Source organism: Hevea brasiliensis, chromosome 9 (genome assembly GCF_030052815.1).
Source record: "Hevea brasiliensis isolate MT/VB/25A 57/8 chromosome 9, ASM3005281v1, whole genome shotgun sequence".
Lineage (NCBI taxonomy): Eukaryota > Viridiplantae > Streptophyta > Magnoliopsida > Malpighiales > Euphorbiaceae > Hevea > Hevea brasiliensis.
Window position 1 is genome coordinate 31,050,585 of NC_079501.1, and position 26,205 is coordinate 31,076,789.

A 26,205-nucleotide genomic window follows, 5' to 3' on the forward strand; every position below is an offset into this window, starting at 1 on the left:
TTTATTTTTGTTTCATGAAAATTCTTCTAACCTATTATAGCATATTTTCAAGTTAAAAAAAATAATTAAATTACTTTTTCTTATCTATTTTTTTGACACTCAAAATACATAAAGCCATTTTAATAATCATTTAGACCTAACACAAAAATATCAATATCTTGGTAACAATCTGCTTTCTAAAAATATGTAGAATTTATGTTTCACTAGATAATATTAAAATTATATTTATAAATATAATATTGTAATTTAAAGAGATTTTTTAAAATAAAAATCTGTTATTATATGTTAAAGTGGATTTTTTTAAAATAAAATTAAAATTTAAGAAATTTTTAATAATAAATTAAAATTAATCAACAAAAATGTAATATGGGGCAAAATTGACCATAAAATTTGTCCGGTTTTTATGCGAAGACTATGAAGAGGGTTTTTATTAATGAAGATTTAATAGCATAGCAAGAACAGGTCATCTGGCGGCTTGTAGTTTGTTTAGCAGGCAAAGGACGATCATTACTTTCTGTTGGTTCTATGTCATCAGTCACTAGTACCTTGTGAAGCCGGGGAGTTCTCCCTTTTTCTTTTTTTTTTTTAATAAAAAAGAAAAAGAAAATTATCAAATTATTTTAATCACTTATAAATAAATTGATGACTTTTTTTTTCATGATTATGGTCATTTCTAATTGTTGGGTGTAAAATGATTGAGGTGTGTTATACTGTTTTCTTACTAGGAAGTCTATTTTGGATTTATATATAACTTTCTTCATTGACCCACTTGGGCTAGAGAGATAACAAAAGAGAGAGAGAGAGAAGAGAGAGAGAGAGAGAGAGAATTGGAGAGGGAAAGAAAAAGAAAGAGAATAAGAGGAGCAAATATCAAATGATGATCATGGCTAGAGGGTCATCATCACCTCTATTCGATCTTCTATTTCTGAGAAGATATATCTGATCTTTTCTTTCTTGGTTTGTTTTCTTTTCATGGAATACCACGTTAGCTTATTAAGAGAAGCCTAAGGAAGGAAGCCTACCTCACTTTGGCTTCTCCATTTCATCTTCTTCTTCAATTTTCTCTCCATCACCGCCACTTAGCACCAAAACCCTCCACTTGGTTGAATCTTTGCAAGTTCACTCTTCTTCCTGCAACTGGTAAAGCCTCTCTCCTTCATCTCATGTTATGGTTTCTCTCATAAATTAGCAACCAAATCAGAGACTCTTCTTCTTCTTCTTCTTCTTCTTCTTTTTTGGTTTATTTGATCAAAAGGGTCATTCATTAGTGGCATAAATTTTGTTGATTGATCTTCGCTTTATGATATTTAACGATGCTTTAACGGTGTGGGTTTATGGGTTAAATGGATCTTATTGATTTTTGTAGGTGCAGTATCAAAATCACCTTTAACAAAAGCTAGCGAGTCAAGAGAGGCCAATTTAAAGCTCAAAGAAACAAGAGATATCTATTTTGCGGTTTCATGGCTCGAGAACTCTGTGAAGATAAATCAAGGAACATGGTATCGTCATCATCAGCAGGTTTTTGTTACTCAGATGCTTCATCAAGTAACCCAACAATCCAAACCCATCTAGGGAACCAGATCCAAGGTTTTGAATCCAACCTAGAGATCTTCAACTTGACCTCAGGCATGGAGATGATAGGGTTTTCAAGGAATCTGCAGCAACAACAAAGTGAGAGTAATACTGCTGTTATGTGGAAAGGTTTCTTTGACAAGCCGGGAAGCAACAACTCCGGTGATGGTGGTCCTTCTTGCTCCAAGACGATCAATGAATCCACCAGTGAATTCTATCAACATGAATTCAACAAGCAGGACTTCGCAACTGGGATTTCAGAGACGAGTAATGAGAATCTAATAGTTGGAACTGACTCGTCAGCTCCATGGCAGGAACATAGGTTGCTTGTTGATGACTCTTCTTTAAGGTGTGTGTTCCCTTGCGAACCAAATGAGAGGCCAAGTCAAGGTCTTTCGCTCTCTCTTTCTTCAAGCAATCCTTCTACTATTGGATTACAGTCTTTTGAACTCAGACACACAAATAATCATCAGAATCATGATAATCCACAAGAAGAAATGAGGTTTATGAATTCAAGTTCAAGAGATGGCTTCTTTGGCAAATCCGTTGCTAATATTCAACAACAGCAGATGATGCAAGATGGGTTATTGACAAAAGCTGCAAATTTGCATCATCAAGGGCAGTTCCAGCTTAGGAACTCAAGGTACCTGGGTCCTGCAAAAGAACTTTTGAACGAGTTCTGTAGCCTTGGGACAATGCAAACTGATCAACCACGGCCAAAGCCCCATAAGCCTAAACAGTGGGACGATGAAAATGGAAGTGGTAGTAGTGGTTCTTCAAGAAAGCAGTCTCTCCACTCCCTTGAATTCTTGGAATTGCAGAAGAGAAAAACAAAGCTGCTTTCAATGCTGGAAGAGGTATATATGTTTCATCAATTTCTTTATTAGTTTTTCTTATTTTATTCCATAAAGGTCCTTTTCTTTTCCTCCTTTTTAACCATATAAAATGGGAGCCGGACGACAACATGTTTCTTGATCTTAATTAGTGAAAAGAAAGATTGAACTTTTACTTGGTAGCTGATTAGTTGGGTTCTCTAAACTTGGTTCTTGAACTAATTTAGCGACTTGGGGCCTCTCCATTAATGCCCACATCATGACAATTCTGGTTTTTCATTTACTTTGAGAAACCTCTATTCCTTTCAATTTTTTTTTTCTTTTCATAGCATCTTTGTTTTCATCTTATATTACTCTATCTATCCATTCCTTGCTGTTAACTGTCAATTTTCAGTGGCTAACTTATCACTCCTATCTCTATCATCTTCTTTGTTTATGTGTTTTTTCAGGTAGACAGAAGATACAGGCACTATTGCGATCAAATGAAGGCTATGGTCTCATCCTTCGAAGCTGTCGCTGGTGCTGGAGCAGCTACGGTGTACTCAGCTTTGGCATCAAAAGCCATGTCAAGACACTTCAGGTGTTTAAGAGATGGGATTGTGGCTCAAATTCATGCCACCAAGAAAGCCATGGGAGAGAAAGATCCGGTTGCACCAGGCACGGCAAGAGGAGAAACTCCAAGGCTAAGGATTCTTGATCAAACTCTAAGGCAACAAAGGGCTATTCAACAAATGAGCGTGATGGAAAGCCATCCATGGAGGCCCCAAAGAGGCCTACCAGAAAGATCTGTATCTGTTCTTCGAGCGTGGCTATTTGAGCATTTTCTTCACCCGTAAATATCTCTATCTCTCTTCCATTCTATACGCTGCAAAATCGATATTGTAAGAGAATCAATGTTCTCTCCAAATTAAACAATGCAAATATTTTGCTAGCTGTTGTGTTCTTGGACTGTAACTTCACACACACATCACTTAGTCTCAATCATTTTTGCTCGCAAAAACAAATTCAATTTTTGTCTTGTTAGTTTCTACCCACCTTTATTCAGATTCCATGTATATATATATATCTTTCTTTTTTCTTTCTCGTGGATTTGATTCCAGTTCATAGGGCCCATCTCCCTCTGTCTCTCTCTCTCTCTCTCTCTCTCTCTCTCTCTCTCTTTTCTCTATCTGTGGATAGGTCTCTACAACTAGCACACTGTTTCTCATGGTAAACCTTTTTGCAGGTACCCAAGCGATGTTGATAAACATATCTTAGCCCGCCAAACTGGTCTCTCAAGAAGCCAGGCACGTCCCTATATAGCTTATTCTAATCCTACACGAATTAATTTATATTATCAATGTGGCATATCTTCTTAGGATCCATAATTATAATATAAATTTATTTTATAATTAAATAATAATGGTACCATATTAAATATACATGATACCTTTTGTTTTTACATATGATTCAACAGGTATCCAATTGGTTCATCAATGCACGAGTTAGGCTGTGGAAACCCATGGTGGAAGAAATGTACATAGAAGAAACAAGGGAGCAAGACAACAACATGACGACTTCTGATGGGGTTACTGATCTTGAACACAATAATGGCCGGCCTGTTCCAAATCCTTCCGCATCAGATCAAAAACCCACACCAGATCAACTCATTCGTATCAATTCCGATTGTCTCTCTTCCATTATCTCTAACCCAGATAAAAATGATACTTCAAAAGGCACTAAAACTTTCCAAAACCATCATTTGCATCCGCAACACCAGAGTTTTGGAACATTTGGTGCGGTGGAATTGGATTTTTCATCTTATAATCACCACACGGCTGGTGGGCTTTCATATGCTAATGATCATAGTGCTAATCAGAACTTCAATGGTGGGGGAGTGTCATTGACATTAGGGTTGCAACAGCATGGAGAGAGTGGCGTAAGCTTAGCATTCTCTCCTGCCTCACAAAGCTCTCTATTTTACCCTAGAGATCACATTGATGATTGTCCACCAGTTCAATACTCAATTCTAGATGGTGAAGCACAGAACTTACCTTACAGAAATTTGATGGGGGCTCAGTTGCTGCATGACTTGGCTGGATGAAAGGAAAGTACTACATCGCTGGAAGGTAGGTGGGGTTCGGCACCGGAGTTCTTGCCGAAGGATGGTGATGGTTGATAAGTAGTTTAGGCATAGACAAATACTCCATACATATATATACATAAAGCTACAGTTGGTTAAAGATACTATGGACATTAGTTCCATAGCTAGAATAGTTTTGCATCTTTTTTTTCCCATTGAAAAGAAAAAAAAAATCTTTGTTTACTGTTAGTCTAATTTGGAATTTGCAAGCGATTGATGCAAGATTATGAATATATTTTCTTTCCTCTAAAAGGGAGAAACTGTTTTGGCAAGAAATTATCCTGTTCTATTAGTTAGTAGTAGGTAGGTATATGTCTCTCATCCTCTCTTTGTAATTGCGTAAGCTGATCAGTGATTGAAACTTTTGTGGCTCTTGTTAAAATTGATGCTTTCTAATTTCTCAAAAGGAGGAGATATTTTTTTTTTTCTTTATAAAGACAAATTAAGTTTTTGTTTTATGATAATCAAGAATATTTATCAAATAAAGATAGTACCTGAGGGGGAGAAATTATCAGCTAAAACTAACACAATTAAATAAAAACAAATTAAATTAGCAACAGAATTTGGTTGGCTGCCTATATAGTTTTGGAGATTATGACAATTCCCATATACAAATAACAAAAATGTCATATTCATCTTAAGAGTTGTGGTCCCTAATTCACCTTCTTGATGATGATATTTCATTTCATGTCCATAAGAATTGCCGACTTTATGATTTGACAACTTTGGCACTGTTCATGCTACTGCTTTTGCTGATGGAAAGGTGCCTTTAATACCTGCATTTTTAGATGGTTTGTGGTAGTATTACGTTTTCTCTGTGATTATATATACAAATACATGCTCCTTCAAGTATAAATTTAGCACAAGTAGCTTTCTTTCTTGACCACTATAGTGGATGCACAAATTTGAAAGAGCTAGCTCTTTAGTTCCTTGTGTGAGATTCTATATATAAAGGCAAATATGGCTGCCTTCTATTGCTTAGCTCATGTAATTATATCAATGATTAGGGAAAAAATAGAGAAAGCAAAATCGAGTATAAGGAGTTGTTCAATACTATTATAAAGACGATGCCAATAATGACCATCCATCTTGGTAAAAGTACACTGTAAGTTCCAATCATCTGCATGCTTTTGTTTTTAGGGAAAAGGAAAGGTGCCTAACTTATCATGTCAAAGGTGACATCTTCAAAAGCATTATGCTTCTGTTTTTTTTTTTTTTTTTTTTTTTTGGTTGGGGGGTGGTGTGTGGTTCCAAAATTAATATTGAAAGCGTAATATACCTATTTTCTTTTCTGTTCTTTTCCTACAGAAGGTTATTATAGCATAAAGACAGGCATTTTCTTTACTCAAGCAAACAAAAGAATTTGTTCTGAATGTAGTGTCTACTTATGCTAGTTGCTACTTATATAAGTAGAGTATGCGGTGGAATATAAAACATTCTTCAAGCTTGATCATGCAAGCCTCGCAACTCACAACTGGCACTGAAAAGTTCATCAGCACATATGATCATGATCATAAATCTATTTAAATTTCTCTTGGTTTTGTTTCTTGATTTATTCTCATATGTAATGAAAGAAATATATATTCTGTTGCAAAAGAAATGATTTGTGTTGATTTCTTAGATTCCATTAAACTCACCATAATTCACATAATCAAGACAAGCTACAATTTAACTAATCCCATAAAAAAGTTCAATTTCATGCTAAAAATTAACGCAAGTAATTAACTAAGGGTAATTTAAAAAAGAATTGCTATTCAGAAACCCAAACTGGAAATGAAGCGATAGAGAAGAATCTAAATTTTCTTTAGGTTGTAAATGGAACCCATGATGATCACATAGGAGAAAACGACATCACTTGCTATGATCACAAAGGAGGAAAACAAAAATGCAAAAGAGATAGTGGAGGATAAAGCATATGATCCCTTTTTTTTTCTCTTTTATTTGCATGCAGCATTTTATGATTATTTTCATTTTTTTTAACTTCTTTTTTCGCTTTGTTTTATATCTACAAAATGAGAAATACTTTTATCATTTTAAAAGTAATTGACAAAGTAAGGTATATTCTAAATACGGGTTTGGGATGAATTTAGTTTGAGAAATAATATTACTTAAAAATAATGGTGTCTATAATAATAGTATCTGTCTGTTTTTGTCACTAGAAAATTGTTTCTGTTTGCTTTAGTCACAAGAAAGTTATAAAAGATCACAGGGTCTGTCTTATATTTGGCTTTTCCTACCATCTTTATCTTTTCCTATATAAGAGAGGGTATGTAATGTTATAGGAATATTAGAACATCAATAAAAATTTTCAGTGTGTTTCTCTATTCATAGCTTTCTAAAATTATTCTATCTCCTGAAAATTTAAGAGTCTGTGTCATTCTTAAGTTCTTTTCTAACATGAGTATGCTCTACACTTGACTATCTTGTGTATCAAAAAATACATGAGTCTTGATATATTATTACGGTCCCCTTATTCTGATAAGGTTAGTAAAATAAAAGGGTATCACTTTGTTCATGGCTTTGGGAATGGCCTAGTTGATGGCTTGCATTAGTTTTGTTAGTTTTTTCAGAATGAGAGGCTCCTAGCCAACAGTGATATCAGTTAGTTGGATCATTTATATAAATAATTAATTAAATAAAAAATATATTTTTACAATAATATTTATAAATTTTTATATATTTTATTTTAAATAAAATAAAATTTAAATATTTTATAAAATTATTAAATTTTAAAATGTAAATTATTAATAAAAAAATATTTTATATATAATTTATTAATTAAAATATATAAAATTAAATGATTCAAATATTTTTTAAGCAATAATAATTAATTTAGAATAAATTTGAGTGTCAAAAATATTACTTAAGTTCGAATTTAAATCGACATTTCCCGTGAGTATCCTAGCCATTGTCCACCCTATGTAAAACTTGTGTTCATACGCCTTTCCTGTTACTTTGCTTCTGAGAAGGCCTTGTCCAAATTTAACATGGTCTCAGCCGAGAAGGATCAATTATCTTGTACTTGGGCTCGGTTCTGTCGTAGACAAGCTCTAACCTTAACTAGGTTGTTTGATCCCAAAAGATATTGGGCCTTTAGTGCATTGGTTCTCTCGAGTGAATTCTGAGAAGTGAGAAGTGAGAAGTGAGAAGTGCGAGGGGCTAGAATTGTCCAGTATTCCTATGTTGGTTGATGTCTTTCTCCAAGTTTATATCCATAACCATTTTGTGGTAAATTACCATTAAGTCCCTAGAGTTTAACACAACTTACAATTTAGTTCTTAGTGTAAGTTTGATAACAATTTGGTTCTTAAATTTTATTTCTATTAATAATTTAGTTTTACTTTTATTAACAAATTAGTCCTCAAAATTCACTGGTCATAGGAACTAATTTGTTAATTAAAGTAAAATGTAAAAACCAAATTATTAACGAAAATAAAATTTACGGACCAAAATTATTATCAAACTTACATTAGGGATTAATCTGCAATTTTTATTAAACTTTTAGAGACTTAACTGTAATTGAACCTCTTTTATTCATAGAGGAGAAAATTTAGGAGTAAGGACCAAATTATTAATGGAAATAAAATCTAAAGACAAAATCGTTGCTAAACTTGCATGAGGGATTAATCTGTGAGTTTTATTAAACTTTACAAATTTAATTATAATTTGCTCTTTTTTTATAGGACGATGGAGAAAATTTGAGATTGGCTTCTTTATTAAGAAAACGGGCCGGGTCTAACTCACTCTAATAAGCTAGCTCAAGAAGAAAGAGTGCTCAAAACCATATAAGAGACACATTACCCCTATTTCAAATAAATACGGAATCTTAATGCACTTCTCTAACGCCCATAACTAAACACTTGGAGTATGAAATACTTATAAGATGCCTAAATATTAGTTGGGGATACTTTGATACCATCTTAAAAAAACGGGCCAAGCCTAATTCACTTTAAAAGCTAACTTAAAGGGGAAGGAGTGTCCATGACCATATAAGAGGCACGTTATCCCTTCCCAAACCAACATGGAATCTTAACAATCTTTATACTTTTTTTTTTTTCTCTTTAGATGTATATTAAAATTTTAAAATGAGTTATCACATTTTAAATTCTTAGGTTATATTTAAGATAGAGTTTGAGAGATTAAAAAAGCAACCTTTTATGTAAAAAAACATTTTTTAAAAAAATGTTTAATTGTTTTATGTATAATTAAAACATATTAATATTAATTTTAAGTCAATTTTTAATAACTTCTACTCAATCTCTTAAACCAAAAAAAAAAAATTGTTGTTTATACCTCTAATTCCTCTTGAACTCTTATTACATCTAATATTTTTTGTCCAATGTGAGTTCAAAAAGGTCTAAAGGTAGATGATTCATGATTATTACTCAAGGTACACATGTATATTTTTCTCAGCAACTAAGAGAAAAAAAAAATTGCAATATTTTCCCTTTTTTGTAAGAAATTTCAAATGCAAAAAATTAGCATTGTCCATAATTTTTCAACTCCTGGGACTCCACAAATACCATGTTGAATGAAAATAAACTTTAAAAGTATTTTTGGTTCAAGCTATAAATGCCTATTTCAAATAGGGCTTTAATACAATAAATTTGGTAAAAATCTCCTATAAATTGTGAAAAGGAAGAAAGCCTTTTGTAACTTCAAAAAAATTTATGTCAAATCAAATGAAGATATATTTATCGGATATTAAACACATAAAAAAGTGTATAGGGTATTTAATAAGAGGACACTGATCGTAGAAGAGTCTATGCATGTAGTATTTGATGAATATATTTAACTATTCCTTGTCAAAAAAAATAAATTGTCTTAGGATGATGATTTAGAGCAAAAGAAATGGAAGCATAATTGATGAACTCAAAGTGTGAGAGACAAAGGAAATGATAAGCAACAAATTGATTATGTTTAGAGAAGCCAATATAGATTTCAACCAAAATAACATTCACAAAGACATTCGTAAGAAATAAATAATGTGGCTGAGTTGCAAAGAGATGAACTATAACACGAGGATCTTTCAAAATAGTAGAGATATAATATAAGCCATCCTAAGAAGTACATGGATGATAGTTCATCCCAAAAAATGATGACAAGAGCTCAACTTTGGAATTATTTTAGTTATAGTCTTTGCTTCTCAAATAAAATTTGTCATTTGATGAAGCTCAAAATAATGAAAATTGGATTTATTGATTTGAGAGAAATAAGGTATGAATGCTTCTTCTTAAATCCAAAATTACTTCATTATTGAAATTAAGTGAGTACTTAGGAATAAGATGTATGAAAAGGATCATGTGGTGAAAAAGAGGAAGAAATTGATTTTGATAAGACATTTGTTTTGGTTACTAGAATTAAAATGATTACAATGCTTTTGTGCTTTTGCATATTTTAAAATCTTCATGCTATATCAAATTGAATGATGAAATTTTTATAAATCACTCTAAATACATAGATAGTTGCTCAAAAAATTCACAAGGGATAATTTGAAAAGTATAGGAACTCCATTGAGCTCTGCCATCAAGATGAAGAAAGATGGAAAGGTAAGGATGTGGACACTAAGTCATATCAAGGTATGATTAGCTCTCTACTCTATCTAACTGCTTAATATTAGACTCCTCAAAGTACCCAAGTATTGAACTAGATAACCTGGATACTCTAATACCCATGCTCCGAACCATTTCCATGACTCAAACTAGGAAGATGATTTGGTTATGACTATGATTTGGTTTCCGCATATCATGGCGTGGACGCCATAAAACTCGCTTGACAGAGTGGTAGAATCTAGTTAAAGTATAACTATATCTAGTAAAGGTCGTAATCCTTATCCTTTAAGGGTTCTGTATCCTACTTCTAATAAGATTCCTCCTAAATAGGAACCTACCATATATACACTTTTTGGAGTAGCAGGAGTCTATCCGAAGTCTATATAAGGAGTTCATAGCCTGATATCTAGATAGATTAATTTTTCTCGTCAATTTCACCTCACTCTTAAGTGCCCTTACTAACTTAAACATTGAAGAAGTTACCACGCCAACCCACGTGCTCTTGTCTCACAGATCCATTCTACTAGATAAGATTAGATTATTAATAGGCTTGATATACATTTTAGTGCGTGCTGAGATTTTAATCAAATCTCTAAAGAGTATCGTCTAATTTTTGTTAAAAATATCTTTAAGTAGCTCATTGGGATTCAACGGCCAAGTCTTTGGTGGCCTAAGAGTGAGTCTTTTAATATTATTGGTTACATTGATAAGGTGTTTGCTAAGGTACTTACCAACTTCTAGAACATACCTCAGTTTCTTAGTTTAGTGAAAAAAGCAAATCTCAATTGTCTAGTTTATTGCTAAAGCAGAATATACCATAGTTGAAAGTTGCATTGCTCAAATCGTTTGATAAAAAATAAATAACTAAAGGACTTGAATTTGCAGGATGTAGTTTAAATCACTATAAATTTCTACACTGATTTTCTTCTCTTTGAAACTTTAATTTGTAAAACTTTCAATTTAATGTTACGATGATAATGTGCTGAGCTTGATTCACCGGCGGATTTAGGGGGGGAGAGGGAGGCCCGTGGGCCACTGCCTCGATGACCAAAAAAAAAACTTTTAAGGATTTATTCTTATGTTATGACAGTGTACAATGTTGTTTGGATATTCGACCCGACCAAAGTCTAATAATAAAGGTTTAGATAATATATAAATGGATTTGAAATGAGTTTGAATTTGAGAAATAATACATGTAATAGGTTTAAGTTTTACACGTTGAACATCCGTTGTTATCTGAATTTATTTATATAAATATTTAATTAAATATAAAATATATATTTTTTATAATAATATTTATTATAATTTTTATGTAGATTATTAATTAAAGTATATAAAATTTAAATGGGCCCAGATAATTTTCGAAAAATAATAATCAAACTTGAGAAGGATTCAAATTTTGAGAATATTAATTAAGTTTGAATTTAATAAGATGATTTTTGTGGGTATCTTACCTATTATCATCTTTAATTATTGATGCTACCCTCTAACTGAATTAATGTTGCTATAAAAAATAAATAAATAAAAACTTGTGTTGTCTCATATATATATTGATTTTTTTAGAAGTACCTTACACATCATCAACTATTAGGTAAATTTAAATGGTTTCAGGTTACATAATAGAAATGGTTGAAATTAAAAAGATTTTTTTTATTAAATTAATAAAATTTGAAATTGAAGAATAATTTAAGAAAAAATATAAAGTTGGAAGAATTATTAGGTCAAAGAAAATAGTGAGGAATGAAGGTAATAACTTAAAGAGGAGAAAATGAATGATAGAAAAAAGACAAAGAGGGAACATCTGAAAAAGGCCAATTTAGAGGTTGTTTGCGTATCAATTTCTACTGGGCTACCTCTCTCAGGGCCCTCCTCTCTACTCTTTCTCTGTATTATTGCCTTGTTGGCATGCATTATGAGATCCATGGAAAAACCGACATTGAAGTGAAATTTGATGGGTTTATATTAAAATTAATAAATATTGAATTATCAAAAATATATTAAATCATATTAAAATCGAATTATAATTAACCCATTTAATTTTTGGACAATTATACTTTTTTTTTAAATAACTTTTAAATTTAGTTAAAGTCTCTAATTAAAATGAAGCTAAAATTAAAATAAAATAAATTAAAATTGATAGAATTCTTAAAATTAATTTTAAAATATTATGAGTTTTTGATCTAGATAGACAAACACCTAGAAAATGCAGGGGATAGCCACAATTGAGAGCATTGAATAGGTGGTGCAATTATTAGTGATTGGTACAAGGCAATTTGGGCCAGTGACGATGAAACCCAAGGACCCACCTCTCAGAATCATTTCCCTTTCAAGGGACAATTTGCATGCAGGTCTATGGAGATTGGTGAGCAGCTATGGATCTCACCCACCAACTTACCTGCCTTCCATCATCACGATTACCCTCTGCAATTTCTTCTAACTATACAAAAAAGGCAATTGGACATCTCCTTTAATTTCTCTTCATCCAATTTAAATTTTTTTATGTAGTTTCACCACCGACACTTTGCTTGTTTTGTACTGCATCATGCCTTGAAAAAAACAAATAATAATAATAATAATAATAATAATAATAATGTTTCATTGTAGGAACAGAAGCAGAGAATCATAAGATGCTCCATCCACAAGGTAAATAAAATAAATGAAGCCATTTTTGGAGATATGCTTTTGTGTTGGTTGGAATCAATAGTTCATTAAAAAATGTCAAACACAATCCAACAGCTGCTGATGTTGATTTAAGGATATAATCCTCTAAAATGACTTTCCAAAAAGCATGCCTGTTTAAAAGGGTTCCCCATTGGAAGCAATATTAAACAAATAATCAGGAGTCTCATTTTGATTGGAAACTCACCTTTATTTTCATTTCATTGTCACCTTTCATTTTATATATTTTATAAGATATCAAAAATTAGCATCCAAAAGCCTTGGGACCCATGTGAAAAGATTAAAAAAAATATATATAGCAAAGATAAATGCAAGAAATTGTCAAAGCTGATACAAACTCCAGAAACTGTTCAGGATCCTTCTTAATCCTTCTTATTTATGTTGCATTCTCTGTTCTGGTGAAGGAATGATAACAGTGTAAATCTAAGCAAGTACCATATCAGAATTGAGAGAATTAAGGCTTAGCACATGGCCTCTTATCTCATAAAAGTCAATGAAGGATTAACTATTAGCTAATACAGAACTAAAAAGTCTACAAGACTACAACATGAATAGAATATATAAACTAAGACTTTTATACATCAACATATCTCCTGTCTAATGACATTTTTTTAGTCAGTCTCTACTCTGGAATACACTTTCAAAATTGGCAACAAGAGAAATAAATTAAAGAACTAAGAATTTGAGAGAGAATAACAAGGAAGATAAGAAGCTACCCGCCTAAAACTCTTCCAACTATGACTGTATTTCACTGACCTCACCTTCCCTACATACACCCACATCAACTGCAATGCTTCCTTTCTTCTTTGAGTTCATCACCCTGCAGCAGTTTCTTCTTGGAGACTGCCCAATCCACATGCACAAACAAAGCAAAACAAACCCACATTACACATTCTGAGTTTTAGTGCTACCAAACAATACCAATAGCAAGAAATTAACCAAGTTTCCCAGTTACTTGAAAGCATGTTAGTTATTGATGAGAATTGCAAATGGCAAGAACATCCAAGATAGCAGTGACAAATGAAACAATGTGTAGTTCAAGAGGCACTTACTCTATCCCATAGATGAGGGTCAGGCTTCTTATAGACCACAACCACATCAAGCTTAGTAGGATCAGACATTTTCCACTTGCATGCAGGGTGAGGGACACGATGCCGGCCATACTCACTCACTGTTACATTCAATGAAGAATCAAATCTTGTCTTTGACATGTAAAATACAAAGGGTTTTTGGCAAGGGTTTCGAGTAACTGGTCGAGTGTTGAATGCATATGCAGTGTAATCTGCTCTTCTATACCAATTTAAAAATGTTCTTGATGGCATTTCTATTTCACGAGGCGAAAAGACTCCTCGGAAAATTTGAACTGCAAAGCCCCAAGAAACAGAAATGGTCCAGCTCTTAGATTTATCATAGCAGATGGATTGTTGCATTAATCCTGCTGAGTCCAGCTTCATAGGCACCATTAGCTGCTGAAGTGCTTGAACTCGAGTCACATTAGGGAAAATGGGCTCAACAACATCAAGGTGATGCAATGAGACCAGGGGTGTAACGGGGTGTGCTGCAAGGAGTCCAAACAGGTTTCCATACACATCATACTGATTGCAAAATAGAATAGTTAGGATCAGTAAATATTCCATATTTATATTCAAGACTAGAAAAATTAGGAATCTCAAGAGGATTGAAACACAAATTGGGTCAATGTAAATTCACAAAATATCCTTACTGCACTGAAATTTACAACTGGGGCATGTATTACTTTTAAGTAACCAATAGTTTATAGATGAAGTACACAAATGGCAAATGTTTCATAGCAAACCAAGTCCAATCAAGAATTTCTCCTATTCTAACTTTAATCCAAAGGATAAATTAATTAAGATGGTCTGGCACAAGAAGTTTTGAACACCCTTCTGCCTTCCATTTAAGGACCTATGCTCATGGAGTTAGTGTCGGCTGCGGAGCATGGACCATGCCAAAAACAGGCTCCCATCACCAATTCTGTTGCTTTCTTCGTCAGATTAGCAGACGATAGATAGTGGATAAGCTAGACCTAGATGGGTGAAACACACGCGCCTAAATGCTCGTGGGCATTGGCGCATGTTCAAAGAGTTGCTACAGGTGGGCTCCAATCCGTTATACAATTACAAAATTATACACGGACGACATTGAGCTGTTCACCTGCCGCTGCTATACGACAAAGAGACGCGAATCGAATACTAAAACCGATTCACGAATCGCCTGAAATTTCCCAGAACCGATAATCCGAGTATCGGGAAAAATTAATAAGGAAATCTTTAATGGGTTTAATCCAGTTCATCAACAAAACAACAAATTGCATTAATTACCCATTGGGCTCCCAATCCCAGCAAGTTAATGCAAATTAAAATCAAGACAAAACAAAAGCTAAATATCGGAAACAGGATCAGAAACATAGATGAAGAAGAAGAAATATAGGATAGGCATCCAATGGATGAGAGACCATCGGAAAGAAACCAGGGGAAACAGAACATGAACCTGGTGAAATCCGGTTTCCTTGGTGAGAGGTACACCGAGTTCAGCCATACAAGCCTGCATTCGGTCGTCAGATCCGTAGAGCCCAGGATATCTCTGAATACACTTATCTTGCATTTTATCGAGCGCTTTTGCTAATGGGTAGCTTATGGCAAAACCGCCGCCGCCATAGGCCATCCCATAAGAGAAATATATGTTTTGCAAATGGGACTCCGATAAGCTCCCGATATAATAATACTGATTATGATCATACTTCCTCAGCACTCTAACTAGATTCTCCGTGATAAAAACGGTGTCGTCGTCCCCCATTACGAACCACCTCACATTGTTGAGACCAAGACGCAGTGTTTCCGACACGATCCGCGAGATCCGTATCGCCGATCGATGGCCTTGGCGGTTCGTGTAAGCGAAACGGGAAGTATCGCCGGAGATTTTAACCGGGGGTAACCCGTCCCTTTCACGGGTCTTGACAGCATCATCTAGCCACACAATGCCTCGCATTTTCTCAGGTTTAAACCAAATCTTGATATAGTTCTTCCTCTGTTCCCATAGCTTAGCTGAGGCAGCGATGCCAAAAACTATATGGTGAATCTCCGTCGGTTGATGGGTTTCTTGGTTGCCTCCCCGGTGAATGGTTAAGGCCGTGTGATTTTGAATCAAGGGCTGAGAATGATTAGAGATAATGGAGAGATGATGATGGGTAGAGAAAGGCTCGTGATTGCAGTCGCGCGAAGTAGCGACCAGCTTGAGGGTGTAAACAACATAGGTGAGTGAAACGAATAGGATAAGCCATACCATAAGCTTAGGTAGGATTCGAGTCTGTGAACCAGGTCCAGAAATGGGGTTTCCAGATGGGCTTCTCATCTGATCCCAAATTATTTTCTCTGAATCTTTCTGGGTCACTTTCATATTCTTCAAATTCAATATCTACTTCTTATTTTTCCCCTTTTGGCTCCTAATAGGAATAGCTACAAAAATGTGTATCAGAAGACGAAAGATTTAGGAGAATCTAGATGGGTGTTGCCGGATTTGGAAAAAAGATGGAGCATGGATAAAATGGGAACCATGACAGTAATAACTAATGAAAAATGCAAAGACCCAGAAAGAGAAAATGAGGGAAAATGAAGGAAAGAGAGGGAAAACTACTTTTGGGCAGTGAGAGATGCAGTGTCAAGGAAAAACGAAGATGGAGGAGTTGCAGAGAGGTAAATGCAGTGAGAGAGCATGCATAGCTGCCAGATTGCACACTCCCCCAGTATTGTGCCACTGAGTGAGACATGTTTGTGTTTATATATATATTGTATTTTTATAAAATTTATGGAAATTTTGTCTGGTTAATTTTAAGGTGTAGTCACTTGGTTGTTTAAAGCGTGTGAGCGAAAAAAATTGGCTAAACAAGATCGGTAATCTGAATGACCAGGAGGGAAAATTTCCACGTATCGCGTGGCCTACAATTAATTCATTGCTGTTTTGCAATATTCTGAAGACGCGTGTATATTTATTATTTTTTTATGAAAAATAAATTAAATATAATTAAATTAAATTAAATTAAATTAAATATTGCTACATACTACAAGGTGAATACAATAAAATGGTTATATTCAACGATAAAAAAAAATTTAAAAATTAGAATAGTAAAATTTAATTTTTTTTAAATAAAGTTTTATTTTTTATTTTTTAAATTTGTTGCATCAAAAAATCATTTGTCTTCTCATAAGGAGGCAAGAACATGACATCCTTCCTCCTTGATTTTTTTTTTTCTTTTTAAAGACAAATACAAGAAGTTTCTAACCACACACCATAAAACTTCTTATGTTTTAAAATTTATCTCAATTATTTTCCATTTTATTTCATTCTAATTTTAGTTTTATTTTTATTTTTTTTAAAGATATAATATTAAAAAAAAACTCATAAATCTTAAGATTTTTAGTAATTCTATTCTAAATTTTTTAATAAAAATATCTTAAATTTTAAATTTTAAATTTTTTATAATTATAACATTTCATCTATTTCGCTGTTAATTTTAATAATAAAAATATCTAATAATCTCTAAATTTTTATAATTTTTTAATAATTATATAATAAATTAAATTTTTAATAAATATATGCTAAATTTTAAAATTTATCACAATTAAATTTTATTATTAATTATCCCTTTAAATGCTAACAAATGTCGCGGTAGCACTTTTTTAGAGTTGTCTTTTTTTGTTCCAATTTGGGTAAAAGAGTTGACAAATTTCACAAATGTGGATTGATCTTTTAAGCCGATTTCTACTTAGAAATGAGATTTTATATACTTAGAAAAGGCTTAATGGAAACGTTTGCACGAAGCTAGTTTTTAATTTTTTTTTTATTATTATAGCTTAACATTTATAAGTTATTGTAGTTATAGTAAAAAAGCTAAATTGAATTTTGAGAAATTAACGATAAATTATAACATAATTTTTAAATTTTTATTTTATTAATAAAATATTAATTAATTAATTAAAATTTTATATTTAAAAAATAAAATATGTTTTATATTTATTATATAAATAAATAAATAAATATTTTTTATTTATTATATAAAATATAGATTATATTTATTTTTTATTAAAATTTTATATATATATATATATATGCACACACACGTCAAAAATGATATAAGCATTCCAAGCATTTTAAGGTCTAAATAAGCTTTTTAAATTTTAAAAATAAATTAAATAAGATTTTTTATTATTTTAAAAATAAATAAGAGCTTTAATTTTTAAAAATAAATAAAAAAAATTATAATTTATTTCTAATATAAATCTAGCTAATACTGTATATGAAAATCTTATAATACATGGAATCCTCATCAATAATTTGCATATATGATTTACAAAATCTCGATAAATTTTTTATATATTTTGAATCAGATTGATAAGTTATATTTACCATATATATTTATGAAATATTGTAAATTATATATGAAGGATTACTAATGAGTATTCGTATATACCAGAAGATTTTTGTATACGAAATTTATAAAAAAGATAAATTATAGTTTAATTATTTTTTAAACATTTTTAAAAATTTAAAAATTTATTTATCTATAAATGACTTATATAACTATATGACTATTAATATTTATTTGCTTGTTATTTATAATTGGTATTTATTTGCTTATTATTTATGAGTTAAACGCTTTCATTGATGTGACAAAATGGATTTGAACAAATAATTTCCTTTATATGCTTGTTCTCTATATTTTTTAATATGAAAATTATAAAAAATTTATTTTTATTTAATTATTAATAAAATAATTAAGATACTATTATCGTTATCCTTACTCTGTCACTACTACTACCACCACTACTATCATCAATATCCTATTACTATTATTGCTATCACTACCGTTACCACTGCCACTATCACCATTTAGCGGTTATTACCTCTATAGCACCTAGTTATTATCATTATTACTTTATCTTGCTTTCAGAACCACCATTTTATTATTGTTATCACTATTACTACCATCACTTAACCATAATTATCACTCAATTATCAATTACTACAATTATTATCACTTATTATTAATACCATAAATAAATTAAATATTAAAATAAAAATTATTATTACATTACACTACTTATATTTTATTTTGCAACTAAATATAAAAATATAATATAATGACAATTACATTACATTACAACTTTAATTTCATTACATAATTAATTATATTTCATTACATTACGTTTTACCAAATATAACTTAAACACTTCAATTTTAAGATTATTACCATTTCATATTATTTATTTTTTTAAATTATTTACTCTTTTTCCACAATAGCGCCGAACATATTAAGAGAGTGAGCAATAATAAAATTTATTAAATGATAAATGATATATTTATTTTTTTTCTATTTTCTTTAATGCGTAAAAAAAAATACATAGACATTTTGTATATAATTCAAACTCAAAACACTTTAATTTTAAGATTAACATTATCCCACGAATAACGTTTTTTTTCTTTTCTTAATTTATTTTTTACTTTTTAAAATTATTTTTTAGATTATTTACTCTTTTTACACAATATACTAACATGATATTCACATTTACTATTCATTTTCATAAACAGTAATTCTTTTTTTTTTTCATTTTTTATTTTACTTTTATGTCCATTGATCCAATGATTCAATTGCTTCACGACTCTATCATACACTCAAACACCCTTTTTTATTAAGTTTTTTTTTTTTAATTTTACTTTTAATTTATTTTCATTTTACAATCATTTAAAATACTTATTTTATATTGATTTAATTTATTTTATTATAAAATTATTTATAAACCTACGAGCAACTTTGCTCGTGCTTTGTAAATTGAATGAAATTCAAAAGAATATGACCTAATGTCATTCAGTGTCATTCTCACGGACCAAATCCAGACCACCCCACTTTGATAATGGAACAATTAAGTAAGGGTAAGTCAAAGTGGGAATCCACTAACGATAAAAAAATATCTACAACAACTCTAATCCACTTAAATGTAATATAATTAGGACCATTAATTATTTCATTTAGTGCCTATTTTTAATATTATATATTTGCTGTCTATAGTTGACTGTGGCTTCCATTGTCATCTTTCTAGTTCGAACCAATGAGATTGCGTTCATGGTAAATTCCAAGATTGTCACATAACACCCTATTTATTCATTAAAATTTTAATTTTAAGATCTTAGAATAAATTAAAGTAAATTTTATTTATAATTTTTTTTAAATAAAATATAAATAATTTGCATTCAATCAATTGCATCGCGATATTAAAAGAAAAAAAATATATATATGTAATACAAAAATTTCTTATTTGATTATCATTATTTTAGTAATAGAATTTATTAATTTTACACCGAGGGATCAAAGAGAAATGATAATTATTAATTTTATTTTAAGAGTTATTAAAAAAATAATTTATAAAAAATGTTTATCGCTCGTTTTGTTTACACATTGAAATTAAATGTAATATTAAAATTAGAATAGAGCAGAATTAAAAATAAAATGATAAATTTTTATTTATATTTAATTTAATATAGAATTTGATTCATATTCTTTTTAAGGCGTTTGATTTATATATCTAAATTATAGAATCATAATTCAATTTATTTTGTATTTAATGAAATTAATTTAAAACTAATTTGTTAATTTTTTATATTTTTATTTTTTAATTTTAATTATTATATGAGAATATAAAAATAATTTTTTTTATGTTTTTTAATTTAAATTAATTATAATTTTTAATTTTATTTAATTATAAGTAAAAATAAAAATAATATATTTCATCTTTTTTACTTTAAATAATTATATTCAAAATTTTTTATTATGATTAATTATATGAAAATACAAAAATTACATTTTTACTATGTTTTATTCTAATTAGGCATAATTACTTATAATTATAATTTTTAATTTTAATTATTTATATGAAAATATAAAAGCAATATTTTTATATTGTAGTTATTATTATTATTATTATTATTTTAATTTTCATTATAATTATAATTTTTATTTTTAAATAAATATTTGAAATGTAAAAATATTATAATTACTATAATTTTAATTATAATTACAATTATTTTAGTTATTACAATTATTATATTTTTATTTTAATTAATTATTTAAAATATAAAAATATTATTTTTTATATTTTTATTTTAATTACTAATATAACAAATCGAAATTCAAACATCTTAAAAAATATATAGATAAGATTAAGCATTTAATCTTTAATAAAATAATTATTCTTATTTCCGTTTTTTATTCTCAAATTGAAAAAAATTTCATAATTGTGAGAATCAAATTCCTTAATTTATAAAATGAAAATGAAAAAAAAGTTTTTAAAAATTTCTTTGAGAATAAGAGAAAAAAATTAAGAGAAAAAACTCCCTCCAAAAAGCTAGAAAGAGAGAGTGTGTGCGCGCGATACTACAACCTATAAAAATAGTATTTATGGGCAAGCAATCTATCAGTAGGAGGATACTTGTATAGGGTCCGAGCTACCATACATAGCTTGGACACTTGCCCTGATTACTTAGATACTCATCCTGATTACTCTAACACTTACAGTAGTTACTCATATAGACATTCATCCTTGTTACCCTAGTCAATCACTAAAAGATAAGGATTCAATATATTCACCAAGGTCACAATCCTAGCATCCTTAAAACACTATACATTAGGGACTCCAAGCACTATGATACTAAGTCCTCTAGCTATTATAATACTAATTCTTAATTCTAACAGGAGACAAGCCCAAAAATCTACATAAAAGTCATCAGATTTGTATATCTAATATGATTACTTCCTTATTTCTTTAATAATTAAGTTGCAATACTGATTTCAATATCTAAGTGATGATTAACTAATTCATCTAATAATTTTCTTTTATCTTGCAAGTCCATATTTACAGAAAAAACACACAAACAATATAAGAGAAATAGTTCTTCGATTATCAATTATATTCTCTTCCCATAGGCTTAATTGTCCATATAAAAGGAATACACGAGCATATAAAACACATTGTCCATTAGCTCGACTTCTCTACTTAAAAAGAGGTCTACTGCCTAACTATTCTACTCAATTTATTTCCACCCAGTTTGTCGAATTAGTTTAACTCCATTTGAGTGGCCCAATTTGAATGTAGTTTATGCCATTTAATTCATGGGCGATTAATATAATAGAATTATAGTAAGATAAGTTTAAATAATATATAATTAAATTTAAAATAATATAAATTAATAAATAATATCTACATCATATCTGATTTACATTCAATTTATGTGTTAAGTACTTTGAATAAATAATTATTAATAAAAAAAAATTATATTAATTCTTAATTAAAGAAAATATATAAAGTTTAATGGTTTGGAGTATTGTTTGGCTAATAATGATTATGTTTAAGATAATTAAGAATAAATTTTAATCAAATTTAAAATGAATTTAAGTATTAAATATTATTAAATATTAATAAGTTTGTAAGTAACCGCTAGGGGTGTACAAACGGTCGGCTCAGTTTCGAACCGAACCGAACTGATAAAATTAAAAATCGAAAATAAAAAATTTTAAAAACGGAACCAAATAGATTAATAAGAGAAAATCAAATCGAATCGAACCGATAAATATCGGTTCAGTTTTAAACCGATCAAATTGAAATTTATAAAATTTTATATTTTTAACATTAAATCTAAATAATAAAACATAAAAACAAAAAAAAAATAGAAATCAAAACTCAAAAATCTTAAGGTTCGGTTCGGTTTTCTTTGATTTTGATTCGAATCAGTTTGATTCGGTTTGATTCAATTTTCTTTAATTTACTATATATATATTAATAATTTCGGTTCGGTTCGTTTTTTTTTATGAAAATAACTGAACTGAATTGATTAACCGAAATTATCAAAATTATAAATCGAATCAAACCAATTAAATTTTAAAACCGAATTGAATCAATTCATTCGATTTTTCAATTTAAACAGAAAATTTGTGTCGCCTAGTAACCGCTATCCGTTACCTAAGCCTCGGTGATAAGTAGATTAGGAAAGTAAAAACATTTTAAAAAATGTAAAAAAAAAAAAAACTTAATTTATATAATTGAATCAATTTTAAAAAATATAATATTTTTTTTTATAAAAATTTTAATTTACTTAAATAAAATTTAATAAATCACACCTCTTTTAAAATTTAAAAATAAATTAATTAAACGGGTTCAGAGATAGCGAGTAAATGTTTATTCAAATTTATGGTGAATATAAAACTTTAAATTTGAATCCACCCATTAAAATTATTAAAATCCATGCTATTGAAATTCAAATGGATCGTACACCCGCGAAAACTTGCACGAATATTATCCCTACACAATGCACAAATGCTAATATCTCATCCCCGAGAGGGGATCTCTAGTCATTTTCTCTCTATATTTACTTACTCGCACGTCGAAACCGTTAGTATGCCTCCTTTGAAAAATATCTTGGAGGCCCCTTGACCATTTTATTTTTCTGTGTGTATGTCTCTTCAGCTAAGAATGAGATTGTGAAACCTCTTTATTGAGAGCTAATTTTGGCTTCATCCGTGTAGTCATTTGTTGATTAAATAAATCTAAAGAGTTTTACATGTTATGAATTTGTTAATAATGTAAATTGAATTTTCAACTTCACAATGTATATAATAATGGTGATTTTGGATAATTTGATTGTCTTCCTTCACCATTGTTGTAAAGAGATTTTAAGTTTCAATCTCTCTATCCTCTCTTCATAAAATCTGGCAACAATCTTGACCCCCTACGTTTCACTGCTCTCAGTTCTCACTTCTCTAAACTTAATGACCTCTCTTGGGCTCCCACTCTCGTTTAGACAACCATAACCCAGATATATTCACCTACAACGCCCTCATTTCTGGGTTTGTCCGGTTTAACCAGCCTGGGCCTGATTTGAGCTTTTAAATGCCTTAAGGTATGTGGGTTTGGTTAATGATGTGTTTATTTTAAGTTCTCTGATCAAACGGTGTGACAGTTTGGGAGAGAATGGGGTTGCACATGGGGTTTGTTTAACGCTGGTGTTTGAGAATTATGAGAAAAATGGGGATGTGGGATAGGCTGAGATGCGTTTTGAGGAGTGTTTTGGTTTGTGGGTATGTGTGGAACGGGGAGTTTGAAAAGGGAAAAGTGGTTGTTGCTGAAATGTGGGGTTTAGGATTTGAATTAAGTGAGTTTAGCTTAACTGGGGTAATTTGTGCTTCATTTGACATTAAAGAAGGGAACAGATTCATGGGTTCGCTGTCAAAACGGGTCTTTTGTATAGTTGCTCAGTGCATTTGAATAATGCTTTTATGAGGGTGTACACCAGGTATAGAAGTAAAGTCGATGCCATTAAGGTTTTTGATGAAATTCATGAGCCAGATGTTGTTTCTTTGACTGAGACGATAGGAGCTGCTTGCCATGGTGAGAAGTGTTGGAATGTTTTATAATTTTGCATTCTATATCTTTAGATGTTAATGAGTACATTTGTAAATGTTTTTTCTGCCATTGGATGAAGTTTTTGAAAGCAGCGAAGCAAATGTCGGGCACTTCGTCATAAGACAGGGTATTTGCAGGTGGTTTCTGTTGGCAATGCATTGGTGTCGATGTACGGGAAGTGTGGGTAATGCATGATGCTAGGTACGTTTTTTATGATGTGATTTCTCGAGATTCTATTTCTTGAAATTCCCTGATAGCTGCGTGTTCTGAGAATGGATTTGCTAGTGAGGCTCTGGAGGTGTCCTCTCCTATGTGTGATCTTGCACTACAACCGACCATGTATACTCTCATTAGCATTCTTGAAACAGTTTCCAACCTGAAAATGTACAATGCAGGCAATGCAAATCCATTCACATGTGATTAAATGTTGATTCATGTTAGATGATTCCATGGTTTCTAGCTTGATAATAACATATAGGAGATGCAATAGTATGGATGAAATGATGAATTTAAAAACGTATTTGGTGAGATTGATCAGGTAAACTTGGTACACGTGAACGCGGTGGTGACTAATTTGGTCCATAGTGGGTGTCATGCTGGTGCTTTGAATTTGTTTCAAACCATATGGAGATCATGCCCTGAAGTGGATGGCAAAACTTTCAGTATTGTCTTTAAAGCTCGTGGTGCTATGACAGTTATGGAACAGGGGAGAGCAATTCATTGCCTATCACTAAAATCTGGGTTTGATCAGTATAACTTTGTTGAAAGTGCTCTCATTGACATTTACTGTAAGTTGTGAAAGCATAGGAGATGCAGACAAAAAAATTCAGGTCTATGTCTACAGGCAATTTGGCTGGCTGGAATGCCATGGTAACGGGGATATGCTCAACACAGTTGTTGTGGAGAAGCTTCTGAGATTTACATGATATCACTTAAACATCTATGTTTGAACTTCATGGAATTTTCCCATGTTTAGAACATTATGCATGTATGGTTGATCTGCTTGGTCAAGTATAACTCCTGGAAGACGCAATGTAGATCATAGATCATATGCCCATTCAACCTGACGTTCATTTTTGGCAAATTCTTCTGTTTGCCTGCAACGTCCACTGACATGTTGAACTGGGGCAGCTAGTAAACTTCTCAAGCTGCAACCTAAAGATGAATCTGCTTATATTCTTCCATTGAACCTGTATGCTTCTGTGGGCATGTGGATTGCTGTGCAAAATTGAGAAAAGAGATGAAGAGAACAAATGGTAGATAAAGAACTGGTTCTAGTTGGATTCAAGTGGGAGGAACAAACCATAACTTTTTGGTTGATGACATCTCACCCTCAAAATGAAGAAGTTTATATGGAGTTGATAAGGCTGTATGGGCAATTTTTTTTCACTAGAGTTGGAACAGATCATGTTTTTCTATGGATCTATGCCTTCTGAAGCTCAGAAAATTTTCTTAATTTCTATAAAAATCAACACATTTCTGTTAGTTTGCTTATTACAACAGATGTTCATCAGTTTGTCTAATCAGGTTGGTTACACAATCCATTCATTTATGTTTGTATTTTTCAAATGAGAAGTTAATGATTAGATGCAATGAAAAATTAAGAGTTCCTGCATGAACTTTGTGATCGAAACCATCTGTAATCTATGTAGCATGCATTTGTAATTAAATGAATGAAAGCGTGTTCCAATTGCTGCGGACGCATGGGGAAGTTACAGCAAGATAGGCAAATATCAGCAACGCTAGCTTTTAATCGTAGGTAATATTCTCTGATTTAATTAGTAGAAGCATGCAAGTTTTGGCATCTAATCAGAAAATAAGGGCCCATAAGACACTGATACTATGCTCTTTACAAGAGAAAATTTTTGTAATAAAAACTAAAAAAGGAAAAAAAGATGATGAGACAAAACATTAAATCCTTTAAGAAAAAGTTATGATCATACAATGCCCGTTACGACAAATAATGTCTAACATTATTA

At 30.9% G+C, this 26,205-nt stretch overlaps 2 protein-coding genes and 1 pseudogene across 2 annotated transcripts; 2 read left to right on the forward strand and 1 right to left on the reverse strand.

Moving 5' to 3' along the window:
- Positions 1-730: 730 nt before the first annotated feature.
- LOC110658464 (homeobox protein BEL1 homolog) lies at positions 731-4,803 on the forward strand. The gene is made up of 5 exons (XM_021816084.2): positions 731-1,140; positions 1,367-2,429; positions 2,855-3,237; positions 3,631-3,691; positions 3,862-4,803. Exons 2-5 carry the CDS (start codon positions 1,461-1,463, stop codon positions 4,486-4,488), a joined length of 2,040 nt encoding a protein of 679 aa, XP_021671776.2. The 5' UTR covers positions 731-1,140; positions 1,367-1,460; the 3' UTR covers positions 4,489-4,803.
- Positions 4,804-13,203: 8,400 nt separating this feature from the next.
- LOC110658465 (uncharacterized) lies at positions 13,204-16,540 on the reverse strand. Its single transcript, XM_021816085.2, has 3 exons — positions 15,270-16,540; positions 13,811-14,353; positions 13,204-13,601 (listed from the first exon to the last, which is right to left on the reverse strand). Exons 1-3 carry the CDS (start codon positions 16,173-16,175, stop codon positions 13,494-13,496), a joined length of 1,557 nt encoding a protein of 518 aa, XP_021671777.2. The 5' UTR covers positions 16,176-16,540; the 3' UTR covers positions 13,204-13,493.
- LOC110658439 (pentatricopeptide repeat-containing protein At2g13600-like) lies at positions 16,453-25,749 on the forward strand (annotated as a pseudogene).
- The last annotated feature ends 456 nt before the right edge of the window (positions 25,750-26,205 follow it).